Raw genomic sequence first — 15,341 nt, 5'->3', positions numbered from 1 at the left:
ACAAGATGGAGGAGGCTGGGGGCAAAGGCAGCGCAGGCAGGTTGCAGCTAGCAGTTCAAAAAAAATTCAGCTTACTTTCACTGAGGGGCTGGTAGAGGCGGGAGGTGAGGATTTTAAATGGAGCTTTTTAAGATCCTGGAATGATATATTCCCACTCACTTATCAATTATCTACACTAATGAACAGAAGCAGCCACCTAGGCAGCAAGTCATAGGAAATCCTTCCCATCGACTCTGAAATGCATCTGTGGTGCTGTAAGGCAGACTCGCCTTCCTGATTTTCAGTCAGCCTCAAGCCTGCTGAGCCCAGCGGATAGGCTGCATTACAGAGGGCCTGCAGAGTGACAAAGAAAGCCAGTCTCACTTGGGAAACTGGCCTCACACGGTCCACAGGGAGTTACGTTTGGCTAAAGATATAAAAAAATGAAGTAAGGTGAACTGCGCCTGCCAGCGCTCTTCTCTAAGGCTTGGTTGTCTCTCCAGAGATTCTCTAGGTCCTTCGTGTGCCGCCTCCCCACCCCACCATACACTGTGCGCCCCACCGCCCACCCAGTCTGGTTCTGAGAGGCCTGCTCCACTTAGTCGTTGCCTCCTGCCTTGAGGGCAGGGACCTCCTTAACCATCTATCCTTAGAACGAATTTTAATGGTAACCCTCCATCACTCTCTTTCCTTACCCACCTTGATTTTTTTAGAATTGAACATTTTATTTTGTTATCTTTTAAAATAAAACGATTGATACATATAAAACATATGTAGCGTATGTTCATTACTAAGCATAAAAACGAAGTTGACATCCTTGGACACCATCCATGTTATCCACACTGTTGCATCCATCCTTATGCTCTTTTTCCCCATCTTATGCCCTACTGCCCCCCTAGAGGTAACCACCATGCTGAGTTTTCTGTCCATGATGCCCCTGCTTGAAAAAATGTTCTTATAGTCACCAAGGTATATTTCTCTAAATAATATGTTTAAATTTGCTTGTTTTTGAGTTTTAATAGAAAATCTTTGGGGACTTACACTTTTCACTTTACACTATATGTCTGAGTCATCCATTCCCTTTGCTAAATAGTGTTTTACTGTGAGAACATACTGTAACTGATCTGTCCAGTCTCCTGTTGATGGGGTTGCCCAACAAGTATGAACAGTGCAACGTGCTTCATTTTTATTCATGGCACTTACATCTATCTGATATATTATCCATTTATTTGTTTGTTTACTGTCTGTTTCTCCCCTAGAATATAAGCCCCATGAGGACTAAGTTTGCTCACTTCTGTATCCAGAGGGCATAGGAAGGCCTAACACCTAGTAGCTGCTCAATAAATCCTTGCTCACCAAGTGAATGAATGAAAGCCCTTTGCTCAGCTCACCAGGGGTACCCCTGAGAGGGACAGGAAGAGGAAGAGGATTCATACTAATCTAAGTCTCATTACTCCTGGAAAGAGGGTCGAACTGAGGGGAAGAGGCAGGCATGCTGGGGGCACAGCCCTCCAAGGCCCCTCACCTGCCATGGTGAAAAACCAGAAGTAGCTAAAGGGGAATGAGGAAGGATGGAGGTGGGTGGCTTCAGCGGAGGAGAGAACCTGTGCCCAGGACTCTTTGTGTGAAGAGGGACCTAAAAGACTGGGGCTCAGAGAGTCCTGCAGGGGAGCGAACCTGCTGGGAGAACACTACCCCAAACTGCTGAGAGTTGGTTCTGGACAAGAGGAGGGGGTCTTACCTGAGCCCAGCTGCCCTCCTCACTGTCCTAGGAATGAGTGCAGCATGTCAGGGGAAACAGGCAAAGTCAAGAAACCTAGCAGCCTCCACCCAAGGTCCCATCAAGAAGGAGGAGCAGACACCCCAGTAGCTGAATGGGTGACTAGGGAAAGCTTGTTGGGAAGGTTAAGAGAGCACAGAAGGCTGGTGCACGCGCCTGTGTTTGCAGTGAGAGGGGATCAAATGTGCGTGTGGCAGAAACACAGTTAGGCGAGGTGCCAGGTCCTCCCAACCCTCCCTGTTCCTCCACCAAGGTTCAAGCACAAGGGTTAAGGACTCTGTGGCTTCATGACAATAGCAGGGCAAAACGCTCCCAAGCCCTGCTCTTCTTCACTGGAGTATACCAGTAGCCCAGGGTGAACTGTGACCCCCTGGAATAGACCACCCCCCCACACACACAAACTGTTTCCATTCTCACTTCTTTCCCACCCACCCACCACCCTGAGAACAGAACTCCATCACACATCAGGGATACCAATCTCGTATTAGATCAGCTACAAGCCCCTTTGACTTCCCACAACCTTTCCCTCATCCTCATGCAAGTCATCAGCCCTAACCCCAGGCCCAGGGCCCAGGGCCAGACTCACTGTTTTAGTGGATGTTGCCAGAGTTTCCATCTCTTCATGGGTGACCCAGACATTCCCAGAAGACTGTAAGCAGAGAGGAGACCTAGCTGGTCCTGCGTGTGAGCTCCTAGGCTCCCCATCAGGCTGGGAGCCCTAAGGACAAGACATAGCTCCCTTCCCCTGAGTCCTCCCACAGGCCCAGCCCAGAATTCTGCACATCGTCTAGCTCTGAGCAACTCTCTTTTATTACCGTATCTGCACTGCTTAGCACAGTGCCTGGCACATAGAAGTACCCAACAAATGTTTCCTGAATGAATATGAATAAATGGTGTGAATCTGGAATAAGGGCTGACCCCAATCACAGAGATGGACTACAGTGAAAGATTTTACCCTGGGGGGTCCATGGAGAGGTTTACATTCTTGTGGAGAGCTTAGAGGACCAGAATTTACAAATGCCCTACTCCCTCTGCTACCCCAATCTGGCAAAAACACAGAACCCAGAAGTCCTGTCTTTGGAAACTCTGCCCAAAGATCTAAAGTTACCGGCAGGGTAGGTATGGGGAGATGGAGCTCATGAGTGGTACGTGGGAAGCAGGGAACTAGGCCTGCTGGGATTCTGCTAGCAACAGTGTTACCTCCTCTTGGAGACCCGGTGGAACCCTTTGTGGGGATGGGAAGTAAGGGGCAGGACTCAAATGCTACCATCTTCCCAATGACCAATATGAAACTTTGTAAACACTATTTTGGGGCTTCTGAAAATGTCCTGGGTGAGGGAGAGGCCACTCACAGTCCTGGAGGTGGGCGGGGCAGAGGGGCTGGTCAGCGACACCATCTCCTGGATAGCCAGCCGGAGCTTGAGCCGGTGCAGGGCATTGCTGATGCCAATTTCCCGCTGGATCTCTGTGTCCGAGAGGGCTGACATGATGGCCCCACTCTTGACGTTGGCCCGGCAGGCTGCCACATACCAAGCAGGCATCCCCACCCAGAGCTGCAGATATGGGGCACAGAGGGTAAATTCAGCCCCTTTCCCGAGATCTGGGCTCCACTGCAAAAGTCTGGCAATACTGAGAGGCAAGGGCCAGGCCTCATCCATGGCCTCAGAACAGCAAATGAAGAGCAGAGGAATTTAGAAATGTGGAGATGACCATCATCAAATGCCTCTTTTTCCCATTTTACAGATGAAAAATCTGAGGCCTGGGAAGGTGAAGGGACTTTACCAACATTGCATGGGTGATTAGCTCCTGGGGGCACCTATAGGAAGAATGAAACCACCTGTGAAAGTCTTAATGGGTCAGTGAAGATTAATTGCCCTTATCCAGACTTAGCTACTTGAGAGGCATGAGTATATAGCATCGATTCTGGCTAAGTGCTAGGTATGGCACTGTGCACTTGGCACGGGAGAAACATGCTGGGAAAATTCTAGAAATACCACCCCTTTGCCCAAGGAGTCCTTGTCCCAGTCCACACATCCTTCCCACCAGACCCCTGAGTAGACTTAGACTCCCTTTGCCCAGGTTTACCTCTAGCCAGGAGACCACAGTAGGGCCGTCCCACTGGGCAAAGGGCATTCCTTTTCTGCGGGCATCTTCAAGCAGCTGGTGTCTTTCAGGAAGAGGAACAACAGACTCACTAGTCCTTCCTTCTTTCTCAAACAAGCTTACTCCCAGGGACCATGGGCTGTGCCAAGAGTTGGACTCCCACTACCCCTTCTCCCCACCATTGGACTGCCACCCCTGCTCTATTCCTGAAGCAGTGTGACACCAAGACATGAAGCAGCAACACCTCTCCATTCCCAGAGGTGAGGGCTCTCGCTTTGTTTGCACATGGCCTGAAACACATTCTACTCTGCTCTGCCAGAGATCCCCAGATGCTGGGTCACTCTCCCACAGCACCCTTGTCTCCTTCTCACTCAGGTCATCCTAAGAACAACCTCCCAAACCCTGCTGTGCCCACGTAGACCAGACCAACTCAGTCCAGAAAGGGCCTTGCTGGGCTCTGGCTGCCTGAGCTCAGTCCCATGGCAGTCCAGGGAAAAGAGTGTGTGAGGGGTTGGACCCCACCCTGGCAGAGACTGGTCAGTGGCTCTTACTTCTTCTTCAGCCGCCGGTCCTTTTCTGCCTGGGTACCCAGCTTGGTAGGTACCATGGGCTCCTGCAGACCGAGCTCAGAGTCTATTAGCAGAACTAGAAGGGAAGAGATGGCATATCAGCGAGGCCCTCTCTGCTTCTCCTCCCTTGGCCTGGGCCAGGACCGGGGAGCAAACCAGCAAGACCTCAACATGTGACAACCCGAGGGTCTGATGGGACAACCCATTATTCCTGGAGCCTCCACATGACATCCCTACAACCAGGCAGTCCCACAGTGGCATCGAGTGGGTCACCCCAAGCCCAGAGAGCCTTCCCCTGGAAGCCTCAGCCCTGGAGGTGTTTTTCAGCCAGACGGATGGAAGTCGTTCCACCCTAACGGCAGCAGAATCCTAGACAGAACTTGTCCCTCCTCCAAACCAAGGGAAAAAGGAAACCCAGAGAGCCAGAGTGGGCTTCGAGGCTCAGACAGAATTATCCTGACCTGGGTTGAGGGTGGGGAAAGAGGCACGTTCAGAGATGTGTGTCTGGGCCTCTTTCTCAGGGCCACTCACTTGCACAAATCTCAAAAGGGAACATGCATAGCTCTGTCCTCTTCTGTTAAGGATCTCCTGAACTGATGCTAGAGTTCATGGCAGGGGCAGCATTTTACAATTCATTTAAGCCCTGGTCACTCCTCACAAGTGCACAGAGGACCGAGGGTGTTGGTAATCCAGAAGCCAATCTGGGATGCTGTCTTAGGTTTAGGTGCCAATGTGGTGTGGGGAACATAGGAAATCATAAGGCTTCAACACGAGATCCCTCGTCCACTGACCAGACCTTCTCAGTCCTGCCCCCTCCCATGTGTGGCTGGCTCCACAATATATTTTGCAAGGCCCTTATGAGCTGGCCCCAGCCTAGGGTCTAAACTCACCTCTTCTGCTCCCCCCACCCTCTTCCCTCCCCACTCTGAATAGACTCAACTGCTTACAAAACTCTCACACCCATGAATCTTTGCCTTTCTCAGACCCCCCCTACCCCCCTCCTCTTCCCCCCCCCCCACACACACACCTCTTCTTGGCTTGGCTAATTCCCACTTAGCCTTCAAGCTTCTGCCCAGGTGTTGCCAGCAGAGAAAGCTTCTCCTGTCGCCCCCACCACTCCATGGCTGACCTCTGAGTTCCAGAAGCACCCAGAGCCTATTGCTATCTTAATATTGTTTTAGAATCATCTCTTTATTTTTTCCTTTTCATTAGAAACTGAGCTCCTTGAAGGAATGCACTATTGCTCTGATACCTAATACTAAGCCTTGTTTACAGTAGTTACTCAATACGTGTCTATTGAACAAATAACTGAATAGATGAGGGAAAGAGAAGAAGGAAGGGAGGGAAAGGAAGAAAGGAAAGAAGGAATAGGGGAAGGGAGAGGAAGACAGCTAACGTTCATTGTGTACCTACCACACACCAAGCACACACTGGAACTTTATATCGTCATAGAGGTGTTAATAATGCTACCCTTGCCCAAGCACTTACTTGACTATAATGTCTACAAAGTCATGATTAGGCATTGTGATATTTTGAGTCCTGAAGGCAAGATATACTAGGAATTAAGAACTGACTCTCTTAGAGAAAGAACTAAGAAATTTCTCCTGAAGGTCCTGAGCACAGTACCTCAGAAAACCTCCAGATTGGAAGAAACCTCAGAGGTCCAACCTCACACTGAATACAGGAACCCCTTCTACAGTATATCAAATAAACAGCCTGACACTGATGCCTGACACTTCTCGTGGCAGGAGCTACCACCTCATGAGGTAGCCCTTCCCGCTGTGAAATAGCTCTAACAGAAAACTTCTTCTCCGGAGCTGAATCTCTGTGTCTGTGGCTTCTGCCCACTGGTCCCTGGGAGGCAGGCAGAGAAGACTGGATCCAAGGATACCCTCCTGCTTCTGCCCTCTACTCGCACCCATTTACTAGGAGACAGAGACCATGGCCCGTGGCTCCGTCCTGGCTCAGCTGGATCAGCCTGCCTTTCTCCTTCTTCCCAAACAGGCGGCCGATGGATGATTTGATGCCCTTGCGCTTGGTGCCCTTGTGCAAGGAGTCCTGGCTGCTGTTGCTGCTGCTGGGGTTGCTGCCTGGATCCTCCAAAGCACTACAGGATGACAGCCAGGAGCGGGTGGAATGAGAAGAAACATACTTAAATTACAGCATGAGAGATGGAAGTTAGACTTCAGGAAGAACTTACAGTAAGTGTCAGAGTTGGGAGGGTTAAGGGGGTATGATCAGAGCATGTGACCAAAGGAGACATGGAACTGTCCTTCCCCGATGGTGTGACAAGTGAGATGTTCAGACACCTGGGACAAGTGAGATGCAGCCTGTTCAGAGGCAGAGAGAGGGACGAGATAAACTTGGGAATGGAGAGGCTCGATATGGGGTCTGCTCCATTTACCTCTTGCCTTCTTCCTGGTTCAGGGCTGGGTGGCCAAGCTTCTCTAGCTGCAGCGTCCTGGGTGAGGAAGGAGGAGAAGTCTCACATTTTATGGTGGCTTTATCCTCTCGGTTCTCTTCCCGAGACACTGGTGACTGAACAGACAGTGAAGCCGTCAGGGGATAGAGGGAGAGATCTGGGGCCTGCCTACCCAGCCCAGACAGGCAGAAGAGCATGGGGAAAAGCAGAGGGGAGGCCCTAGGGGCCTCTCAGAGTTCAGACTCAGATTCAAGGGCCCAGTGGGGAGAAGCCAAAAGGGAAAGGCCTGGGAGAATTAACCTATTAGTACCTGCGTCATCATGCAGCACTCACCAGCAGCTTCCTCCTATGCTTTCTTAAGTCACTGGGCTGGAAGAGAGAGTGAAGGGTGAGCTTGGACTCACCCTTTGGTTGCTTGAAAGTCTACCCCAAGGGGAGCCCAGTGGTCTTAGGATGAGAAGATAGGATTCAGTGCCTCACACAGGCCTGAAGAGAATATCACAGCAAAACAAAACAAAGCAACAACAACAACAACAAAAAACTGGCTTGAAAAAATAAATCAGGGCTACCTCTGGAAGAGAGAAAGAGGTATGGGCATTGGGTGAGTTTCTTAAGCATTACCCAAGGGAGAGGGTAAGGAAGATACTACATAGCCCTTTCCAGACCCAGAAGGACATGCTGGTGACCTGGTATGCCAGGGTCTGCACACATCATGAGAAGAAGATGCTGGGGCCCAAATGAGAGAGAGTGAGCCCTGCTGTGCCTTCTCAACTCCCCTCGGCCAAGCCCAGTGATGACAAGGTTGTTCATCAACTGCCCCAAGACTCTCACCAAGGTCATGACCCCCATTCGGTCCAGGTCCTGGGTAGCACTGCGGGAAGTAAGCTTAGGTGTGGAGCGGCCGCTGAACGGAGGGGATGCGCTGGCCAGGGACAGGGCAGTCAGAGAGGTGGGGATGGAACCACGTTTGCGCAGCTGGGTCAGATTTAGGGCCTCCATGCTGCCACTAGTCACTCGTGTCTCAATCTCCTCAGCACGGAGCTCTGTGGACTCCTTCTCTTCCTGGATCATCCTGGGAGGCAGGCAAAACCAGATCTCATGATTAGCCCCAGAGAGGACGAGCAGGAGGCAGATGTGGGCACTGCCTGCAGTCACCACCCAGTGACCCCAGGTAGAAGGCAAGGCCAGGTGTGCCCCATTGTTTTCGGCATTGCAGGGACATACAAGGCCCTGTGGGCAGAGTTGGTTCTATCCCACTGCAGCTTAGACAATTTTCTCTCTTTCTTGTTAACTGGCCTAATGTAACAAAACTCCCTAATTTAACAAAAGCAGTTGCTGGGAAAGAAGGCAATTTAGTCAGTGGAATATAAACCTTCATGGAAGTCAGAATTCTTGACCTACCACTATCTATAGGGCCTCGGTTTCCCAATATACCCAATGTCAGGAATGGTCTAGGCCAGTATTTCTCAAACACAGGACCTTTAATTGATACTGATCCCTGATGGAGCCTTTCCTGTTCCAGGGAAAAATTAGAATAATAGTGATAATGTTATGTGTATGAAGGGGGCACTCAGAGAGGAATGTGTGTGTGCACACTCACACACACACACACACTCTCTCTCTCTCTCTCTCTCTCTCTCTCTCTCTCTCTCACACACACACACACACACACACACACACACACACAACTAATGTAAACATGCCAACTATCCTTTAGGAACAGGACCTATCTTTATTCTCAGAGCATGTCTTTCCAACTTTAGGGATGTTAAAATATCCTTTCTTTTGTAGAATGGTTGTGATAGGAAATGGTAATTATCTTTAATGTTTCATTCTGCAGAATGAAAGTTGGCAGTCCTGTGTTAGTACCCTTCTCTTTGTGTGTGTGTGTGTGTGTGCGTCCAGTGTTTTCTTCTTAGCTGGTCTGTGAAATCCAAAAGTGTGGGAACCATTGAACCAGATGACCCCTACAGCCCTGTAAAGCTCTGACATTCTCTGGTTTGGATTTTCTCTTGCTGTTTGTCACAAACATTAATAAACTCTCTACAAAGGTAGGGTGAAGTGCAGGTCTTCATAACATTCCCTGCCAATGGTTTCTGTTTGATGCCTCATTAGAGACCAGAGGCATGACACAGTGCACTGAGTTTAGACCCGAGGTTGAATCCTGGCTCTGCCACTTACTGCATCGCTTTGGGCAAATCACTTAATCTCTCTGGTTTGTTTCCTTGTCTATAAAATGGAGATAATGCTGTCTCCTCCAGTGACTGTGATTAGACTGACCAAAGCTCTCACCCTGAGTTGGCCTCAGTATGTGGGAACTACACTCATAATGGTTATGTTTAGCTTCAGGAGCTTCAGGAACACAGTCTCCATAGACCTGGGAGAGAAAATGAAGCCTAAGAAGTCAACCTGAGGTCCTACCCCTCTCTGTCCAGCACTGGGCCAGAACCTTGCCTGATGCTCCACACAGGGTCCCTAAACTGTGGCACTCTAAGGTCCAGCTGTAAGAGACAAGCAAACACATGTAGAATCTCTCCTGCAGTGACCAAACACAAAGAGCCTCTGTCCTTCAAGGAACCTCCCAGGCCCTCCACCCCTGCCCTAACCTGATCTCCTCGTTGATAGCATCCAGCTGCTCCTGCAGCATCATGGCCAGGGTCTGGGCATCTGAGTGGCTGCTGGGGGAGACAACGTCCATGGAGCCCACCAGACCCCCTGGCTCATCCTCATCCACATCAGAGATCTCAGGGTCACTGTCAAAGGCAGGGGTGGCTGTGGGGACCAGCACCCCAGGCAGTGGAGATGGCTCCCAGTCCTTAGCAGAGAAGGAGGGTAGAGGAGTAGTAATAAGACACACCAGATGACTAAGGAGCAGGACCCTCCCAACCTATACCAGCAGCATTGGCATCTCCTAGGAGCTTGTCAGATAAGCTAAATCTCTGGCCCCATCCCAGACCCACTAATTCAGAATCTGCATTTTAACAAAATCCCGGGTAACTTACTTGTATGTTAAAGTCTAAGAAATACTACGCAAACTCAAGGAGCCAGATAGCAGAATGGTTAGGAACAGATTCCAGAGACTGCCTTGCTTTGAATCCTGGCTCCACCCAATACAAGCTACAAGAGAGTTGTTTCACCTCTCTGTGCCTCAGTTTCTTCATCTGTAAAGTGGGAATGGTAATAGTACCTACTTCATAGGTAGCTCTGAGGATTAAATTAGGAAATGCATGTAAGGCACTTAGCACAGGGTCTGGCACCAAGTCAGCATTATGTAAAGGCAATCTGTTTCTACTCACACAAAAGGTGACTAGATATAGGGAACGAGAAAAAGCCAAGCAGGCATGACTGTCTTGTGTCTCAGAGTTTCAGCACATTACAGGACCCTCCGATCAACCCTCAGAGGAGGTAGCTTCTCAGAAATCATTCTACAAACCCCTTCGGTAGACAAAGGTCCAGAAGCAGAAAGAGCACAGAACTGGGCTGGGAGTGTGAGAAGAGCAGCGGAAGAAAAGGAAAGAGGTAATCTCTAACCCCATCCTGTATGACCCAGACCCCCAAGATCCCCTTAGGGCTCTTTTCCCACTCCTGCAGCCTTTAGACTGAGGTCCTGGGTAGCTGCTGTGCTCTTATAAACAGAGGAAAGGGAGAGAGGGGAGAGAGAAAAGAGATGACTTCCGATGTCAACTCCCCCCTCACACTAGGGGTTTCCTAATGGCAGAGATGAATCTTCCGCCATCAGACTAGGAGTTCCCTCCTTCTCCACCTATATCTTCTAGTGCCCTAGAGCATGTAGAGGATCTGGGCTCGAGACAGAGCACGGTTAACAATTATGGGGCTAGGAAGGAATCAGACTTCCCCAAAAGATCGAAGTCAGTCCTTTTCTGCCCCTAATCTTTCCTGTTCCCTCTAAATCTCCCTAGGCAGACTCCACATGAGCTACATGCTTCTCAGAAAACTTCAGGTGCCGTCCCATGGCCAGTTAACCTGTCATCCTCTCTCACCTACCCATAAACCACAGCTTTTGTTCCAGAAAGCTTGCCAATTCCATCTTGCCCCTGCATCCCCCAGCCCAACCACTAGAAATACGTGCCTGCACACCCAGGTACACATGCACAGGCTTCAGTGGGGCCTCAGGGACTAGCTGACCACCCACCAGCCTCTACCTCTTGCCCACCAGGAGGTCGAGGCGAGACACAGCTGTTGCAGTGATGGCCCCAACCCCAAGGCTGCAGCTGTCGTTGACACGGGGGAGGGTAGGGGGAGGATTTGCATCACACCAGCCGTCTGTGAAACTGGAGCAAGGCGCGTGGCTGAACTGACCCCAAACTCCCCAGGGTAGACCCATCCACACTCACCCCTCCACCCCCTCACCTTGGCAGACTCTTCCCGCAGCGCTGAGTAGGAACGATGCAGACCTTGAGGTGCGTGGGCGGTTGCGCTCAGGGAGAACCGCACATCTGCTGCACTGCCTATGTGCGCCCTTGAGTGGCGGATGGGGGAGAGAAGACGAGCCCTGAGGACTGACAGCCCCAGGTTACACCCACTGGGCCCAAAGAGTTAAGGGATCTTCAGCTGGGAAAAGAGAAGTCTTAGCAGGACATGAGCTTCTGTTAATGCCTTAAGGGCTGCCACGTAAGCAAGAGATTAGGTTTATTCTCTGGTGCTCCAGGGATCAGTATGATCCAGGGGAGAAAGTTCTAGGGAGGCAGCTTTTCACTTAACACAAGAGGCACCTTCAAATAGCAAGAGCTGGCTTATGATGCAACTGGTAGCTTTAAAAAAGCTGCACTCCCCTCAGAGAGGTATTCAGGTGGAGACCCTCTGGCCACCTGACAAGAATGTGTGGGAGGGATCATGGCACCAAGAGAAGTTGGAAGGAATGAGCTCTAAAAGTCCTTTGAATTCTGAGCGTCTTTGTTTCTTGGTCTTCTCCCTAGCAACTACCTCTGGTCTTCCTCTGGACTAAATCCCTGGCCAAAATTCAAGCCAGGCATACTCCCTGTCCCCAGGAAGCTTCAGGAGGCCCTGACACTGTATCAGAGACATGGGCTAGAGAAAGCATTTTGACTGCCCCAAGGGTCTATCCCAACCCTGAAATTTTAGGATCACAGTAATGATCCTCTGGAATATCTGGAGCCTCCCCTACTGACATCTCTTCCCTATGCCTTCCCAGTTTAGAACTTGAGGGAGCCCAGAGCAAAGGGACAGGGTGAGCCTACAACAGGTTACACAAGCTATCTGGAGGGATGGGGGAGTTTCTGCTTATTCCCCCCTTTTCCCTGCAACTCAGTCCCAATTCCATGATGGGGCCAGTGCTTCTACAGTCAAAGCCAAGAACTCCCAACCACTAAGGAAAGCAAGCAGTGCTAAATAGCTTGGTGTGCTCTGGGCTGTGCCTTCTTAGTTGGCGTAGGGGGTTGGTCTCTTCTGAGCAACCTACAGGAAGGGAGAAGTAGGAGGAATTCCAACTACCATTTTCTGTCTCTATTCCCTGCTTCTCTCCACACTCCTATACAAATATTCCTAACAAACTTGAAATTGATACCCAAGTCTCTAACACCCCAGAAACCCACAGGCTTCTCTTCTTCACGTTCAACATCTCTTTCCCTAATTTAAGCCCTACCCCTCTGCACATATACATGTACAATTTTCCTTTAACCTCTCTTCAAAGAAGCTGATCCCTATTTCCCTGATATAACGAGAGCATGACCATAGGGAACCTTATGTGTTCTGATCTAAGAGACTTTGGTTTGGACAGAAAATATCCAGGAGCCATGAACCTTGAGTGGCATCATCCACTTCAGTCTCCTCGATCGTCAGCCTGCCTCTCTGGGCAAAGAACTGAGCGCAGGTTTGAGGTCTGAGTTCACTGCCAAATGCTTCACAAAATATGAAGAAAAATCCAGAAGTTCCCTAAAACATGGGCCTAATTTAAGCATTAGGTTCAGAGCCGTAAATAAGGTGTCTCAAAGTAACTAGAGTGGGACTTCCCTGGTGGTGCAGTGGTTGAGAGTCCGCCTGCCGATGCAGGGGACATGGGTTCGTGCCCCGGTCCGGGAGGATCCCACATGCCGCGGAGCGGCTGGGCCCGTGAGCCATGGCCGCTGAGCCTGCATGTCCGGAGCCTGTGCTCCCCAACGGGAGAGGCCACAACAGTGAGAGGCCCACGTAATGCAAAAAAAAAAAAAAAAAAAGTAACTAGAGTGAACCAGATACTCCCTGTGAGCAGGCCCTGTGGGACGTAGGTGAGCATGTAACTCAGCAGACCCCTCTCAAGGGCGTGCCCTCTGTCGAGGAAGCAGGAATCATGCCCTGTGTCTCATGGCAGTGTCGAAGGATCATCCTGTGCTTTAGTTGCCTCTCAGCATCCCTCAGAGGACAGGTGCTCCCTTCTAAACTGCCCAAGTGAGCTGGGTGACTTTACAAAGTTCTCTAAGCCTCAGTGTCCCACCCTGAATGTGAGCAGGACCCTGAGATCCTGGGCAGTGTTTTGGTGGGAGGAAGTCTCCTCCCCCAGGGCCCATCTAGGTCTGTCCAGGACTCCATCACAGCACACTAAGCCTCCTGAGCTCCAGTACCTGGAGTGGATGCCATCCACAAATGGCCCTCCTCGACCCTTCAGCTGGTCCACCTCTTGGCGCAGCTTCTCAATCTCTTCAGACAGGCGGCCCTGTGCCAGGCAGAGCCATGGTGGGGGTAGGGGCGAGGGAGGGGAAGAGCGAGGAGAGAAGGACCAAGAGAACAGCAGAGATGGGGAGAAGCAGAAGAAAGCACTGCAAAGTCCAAAGCCAGGGACCCAAGGCCAAGCCCACAGATGACACCAAAAGAGAAGAGGTCCAACTGGAGAGTGAGTAGAAGGGTTGGCAGGGGCAGGGCCAGAAGGAAGGTCTGTCTGGAAGGACTCTACCAGAACAGGCCTGCTGAGCCCTCACTAACAAGCAAATGCATGACAAATAAGGCTGGGCAGCAGAGGGGCCCTCAGTGAACTCCCAGACCTCACAGACATTGCTAGCATAGGGATAGTGGCTAATCTGCCCCAAATCACCAGAAAGCAAGAGCTTCACCAGGTTTGCGGCCCCACCAAATCCTTCTGTCGAGTCCTTCACAGCGTCCTGCCTCTCTGCTACCCACTCTCTGCCCTATGCTTACGGCTAAGTTTCTTCTTTACAGGTGGGTGGGTGATGCATCTACTACGATAGGCTTTAGGGAGGATTAGTGAAATAATGTGTGTACATGGACTAACAAACTGGCTGGCACAGTGCTGGGTTTTAGGGCAGCTGCTTGAAACACAGGCGTGTTCCTTCCTCACAGCAAGCTCAGCCCTCCCGGGCTGGCAGGGCTGGCCAGCAGCTGGGTACCTTGTCATGCTGCCGCTCTTCAATCTGCCGCTGGGAGCTCTCCAGCTCTTGGATCAGTGTGTTCTGGGGGAGAACAGCTGTGAGCCGAGATGCCCCCCTTCCCCTCCACCCCGGCTCCTCTACTCCGGCTCAGGCCTTCCCCTTCCAGCAAGATCTGCCTTCCGGTCTGCTCTCCCAGCCCTACCTCTCCTTGCCAGACCGCCCCACCCCCAGCCCAGGCTGCTCCTCTTCAGCCTAACTCCACTCCACAGCCCTCCGCACTCCCCGCCTCGCCCAGCCCCCCAGCCCCGCCCGCTCCCGACTAAGCTCTCACATCCCAACCATTCCTGCTCGCCCGGCTCCACCCACCCCGCCCCTTTCCGCCAGCGCCGTCCTTCCGGGCAGCACTGCCCATCCAGGCCCGCCACCCACAGCACCTTCTCCTCTAGGGCCGCCATGCGCTCCTTGAGGTGGAGCTGCAGGCGCTCATTCGACTCGCTAAGCAGTCGGTCCACGGTGTCTGACAGTCGCTTGCCGTGGTCCTCGTTCATCTTCTCCCGCTGGCGCACCTGCATAACCAGACCACCTTGCACCAAGCCACCCCAGGGCCATCTCACTGCAATCCCAGGGAGCCACTCATTCCTGCTGTGGTTCCAGCCCACTCACCTGTCCCCTTCTTATCCTCCGGGGGCCCCTGTCTGCAGCTTTCCTGACCACCTCCTCCCACCCCTCTGTGGCTCTGTCTCTGTCCCTAGCCAGGTCCTTCCCTAGCTCTCACTCTTCCTCCTTTCCCTACCCACAGACCATCCTGGGATGCCGCCCTGGGGTTGAGAGGAGGCTCGAGAGTCTGGCCCGGTAAGCTCACCCTTGCCAGCTCTTGGTTCTTTTCCTGCAGCTGTCCCTCCAGCTGCCGCAGGTGCTCCTCAGTGCTGCCATGCCGCTCTTCAGCCTGCAGGGAGGAATGGATCAGTGCAGCCCGAAGATCATCTGCCTTCCTGCTCAGACCTTGTATCCCATGCACCCAGGTGCCAGAGCGGCCCTTGGGAATCAGGGCCTCAGGGACCAAGGAAGCCAAGCTCTCCACTTACCATCTTGGAGCATAATTGCCACCACCGTTGCCTTTCTTCCCAAGTACCCCAACCCTGCCGCTT

At 51.6% G+C, this 15,341-nt stretch overlaps 1 protein-coding gene across 2 annotated transcripts in view; it reads right to left on the bottom strand.

Annotated features, from left to right (window-relative positions):
- PPFIA4 (PTPRF interacting protein alpha 4) overlaps nt 1–15,341 on the bottom strand; it is a 37,068-nt gene that overhangs the window by 14,264 nt on the left and 7,463 nt on the right. Inside the window, exons 9-22 of one of the 2 annotated variants that reach the window (XM_019918748.3) lie at nt 15,056–15,139; nt 14,628–14,759; nt 14,212–14,274; nt 13,432–13,523; nt 11,225–11,333; nt 9,460–9,668; nt 7,685–7,925; nt 7,187–7,222; nt 6,836–6,969; nt 6,372–6,538; nt 4,414–4,507; nt 3,845–3,926; nt 3,112–3,312; nt 2,346–2,408 (exon numbers count right to left, since the gene is read on the bottom strand). In XM_019918748.3, coding sequence (XP_019774307.2) covers nt 2,346–2,408; nt 3,112–3,312; nt 3,845–3,926; nt 4,414–4,507; nt 6,372–6,538; nt 6,836–6,969; nt 7,187–7,222; nt 7,685–7,925; nt 9,460–9,668; nt 11,225–11,333; nt 13,432–13,523; nt 14,212–14,274; nt 14,628–14,759; nt 15,056–15,139 — 1,707 coding nt within the window. The remainder of the gene's footprint in view (nt 1–2,345; nt 2,409–3,111; nt 3,313–3,844; nt 3,927–4,413; nt 4,508–6,371; nt 6,539–6,835; nt 6,970–7,186; nt 7,223–7,684; nt 7,926–9,459; nt 9,669–11,224; nt 11,334–13,431; nt 13,524–14,211; nt 14,275–14,627; nt 14,760–15,055; nt 15,140–15,341) is intronic. The other variant, XM_073801919.1, reaches the window with a different exon arrangement.

The sequence above is a fragment of the Tursiops truncatus genome, chromosome 1 (genome assembly GCF_011762595.2).
Source record: "Tursiops truncatus isolate mTurTru1 chromosome 1, mTurTru1.mat.Y, whole genome shotgun sequence".
Classification (NCBI taxonomy): domain Eukaryota; kingdom Metazoa; phylum Chordata; class Mammalia; order Artiodactyla; family Delphinidae; genus Tursiops; species Tursiops truncatus.
This window is presented reverse-complemented; position numbering and strand designations above follow the sequence as displayed.